Source organism: Engraulis encrasicolus, chromosome 9 (assembly GCF_034702125.1).
Source record: "Engraulis encrasicolus isolate BLACKSEA-1 chromosome 9, IST_EnEncr_1.0, whole genome shotgun sequence".
Taxonomy (NCBI): Eukaryota; Metazoa; Chordata; class Actinopteri; order Clupeiformes; family Engraulidae; genus Engraulis; species Engraulis encrasicolus.
The window spans coordinates 43,089,128-43,091,627 of record NC_085865.1 but is presented as its reverse complement, the minus strand read 5'-3'; the positions used below and the strand labels follow the sequence as shown (position 1 = coordinate 43,091,627).

At 45.2% G+C, this 2,500-nt stretch overlaps 1 protein-coding gene across 1 annotated transcript in view; it reads left to right on the top strand.

Moving 5' to 3' along the window:
• Nucleotides 1-2,500, top strand: part of ofcc1 (orofacial cleft 1 candidate 1) — a 143,697-nt gene that overhangs the window by 22,971 nt on the left and 118,226 nt on the right. The window contains 1 exon segment of the mRNA XM_063206310.1: nucleotides 1,028-1,050. Coding sequence (XP_063062380.1) covers nucleotides 1,028-1,050 — 23 coding nt within the window.

The following is a 2,500-nucleotide window of genomic DNA, read 5'->3' as shown; positions in this document are numbered from 1 at the left end:
AGAAAAGCTCTCCAGTATTATGCATTGCAGAACACCAAGATATTGAGACAACATGATAAATTTAGCCGAGATGAGTGTATGCAAATTTCCATGCGGAAGTAAAGTGAATATAAAAAGGGTTGAAGAAAAAAATCCTTCTGGGTTCAGTAAGAGACAAAAACACAACATATCATGTAATGTTGCAACATGTAGGCCTACACAAGCATGTTATCCCGTAATACTGGAACGATGGCTTTCACACTATATATGAACCGTTCGAGAGATTGTTTGGGAATGTGCCGATGCCACCTCACCCAAGTGGTTCGCAACTGTTTCTTTTGCTGTTGAAACGAGTACCATTGTCAGATCCAACCGATTCCTGGGTGAAAGTGATTTACTGTATATGTGTCCAGCCATTCCACTTCTAATAATGATTATTACCTTTAGTGTTATGTAAGCTCTAAGCCAAATTTATTTTATTTGACCCGTGAGATCATTTCAAATGTGTATTACACTTGGCCTACATATACCATCAATATATAGAAAATATAACTTGAAGGCAAAACTTATGGTATCACAAAAAATATGAGAGTGTCCAGGTTAGTGTATACTAGCACATAGAAGTATATGATAGCATAATATATATAATGGGAATGTGTTATTTGCCTATCTTAAGTGTACCTTATGGACACTTTCAGTGCATTTTTGAATACATTTTGAATTCGGCCTGCGACTTCATCCCAGATTTTGATTCTGGCCCGCTGTGTGAATTTCACTTTGACACCCCTGCTCTAAGCTCTCAAGTCCTACAGTATGTGTGTCACTTTATGAAAAAGTGTTTGGCTCTACATATTCCCAGAATCAAATCAAGACGTGTGCACCAAATAGAAGAATAGAATAGAAGCGCAGCAGGCCATGCAAAGGATCCATGCCACACACCTTATTGAGTGTAGCAGTGGTGGCGGTGGTTTTGTTTTGGTACCATGTTGCAATGGGCTTTCCCCCTGCGATCCTCCGGCCCATTGTCCCTCATGTCACACACCGTCAGCCGTATCGCGTGTGGCGCTGGTGGTACAGTAGTGGTGGTGGGTGCCATGTTGCCAGGCTCCCCCCCCCCCCGCCATCCTCTGGCCCATTGTGCACAAGGACCCAGGCATGCCGTGTCCCATTAGCTGCGGCTCATTTCAATACGCACCCAAACAGGCTAAAATGGCGGCCACCTTAAGCCTGCCATTGTCCCCTCGCCTCGACTCGACTCACAGGAAGGCTCAAGTCAAGCTCAAGCCGAGGGATCCTGTTGACTTCGTCGCTCTCAAGCGGTGTAATTCCAGCACACGAGTGATTGGCTTAGGCCTTCGCGTGTGTGTCTAGAATGCAGCTGCCTGGTATTATTCCGATTGTCGTGGATTTAGCTGGGGAGGTGAGATTAGCCGGCAGGGCCATTGTCTCAGGATGTACATGAAATCCCAGAGAGAAGAAGGGAAAAACACACAAACAAACACACACACACACAGTAAAGAGGATCCATTCAGGATTAACACTTCACACGTAGGGAATAGACAACACAAGTGAGAGACAGAGAGAGAGAGGGGCAGAGAGAAGAAGGGTCTTTCACTGCATTGACCGTGAGTGCCCAAGTGGAGCTATTTGGCAGCCAGAGCCTCGTCTGAGTGGCGGCTGAAATACACCACTACACAATCACTCCCTCAGCCCTCTCTCTTCCTCCATGCATGCCTCCGTCTCTCTCTCTCTCTCTCTCTCTCTCTCTCTCTCCACACAATCGGTCCATAGCCCTCTCTATTCCTGCCTCCAAGCCTCCCACTGGTGAAGGCCATAGACACGCAGACAGAGGCTTGGGCTTTTCTCTTCGCTCTCTCTCTCTCTCTCTCTCTCTCTCTCTCTCTCTCTCTCTCTCTCTCTCTCTCTCTCTCTCTCTCTCTCTGTGTGGATGATTTTCATTCTCTTGCTCTCTTTCTCTCTCCTTTGCTTTCTTTTTTTTTCGTTTTTCTTTACTAAGTCGGGATGAACACAAAGCCCCTTTATGGAGCATGAGGCGGTAAGAGGCCTCATTAGCCGTAATGGACACAGTCCATCCAGTGCTTAGACGTCTTAAGCACACAAGGATTCCTAGACCGCAAATCCTGCAAATTCATATTTCATGTTATTCTCTTTCTCTCTGTGTGTGGTGACAAATTGCAATATTTCAGATTACTCTTCATACAGTACATTGCAGACACAGCTTCTGTAAGCTAGTGTCTGGTCTAGACAATAATGAGTTACATGAGAAAGCGGTATGTAAGACATCACATCATTCATATTCCCATGAGAATTGCAACATTTCTCATTTCTCAACAGAGCCACGCCAGCAGTTAAGATGCATTTCCAATGTACTCTAAAGGCTTGTGGTTTTTTATCAAGCCAAAAAAGTGAAACTGCAGATTAAGCAACGGTTAGCATCGATGACTCCACCTCGTGATGCTGACAACGTGGGAACCCTTTTCATTCTCTCGCGTTTCTGCAG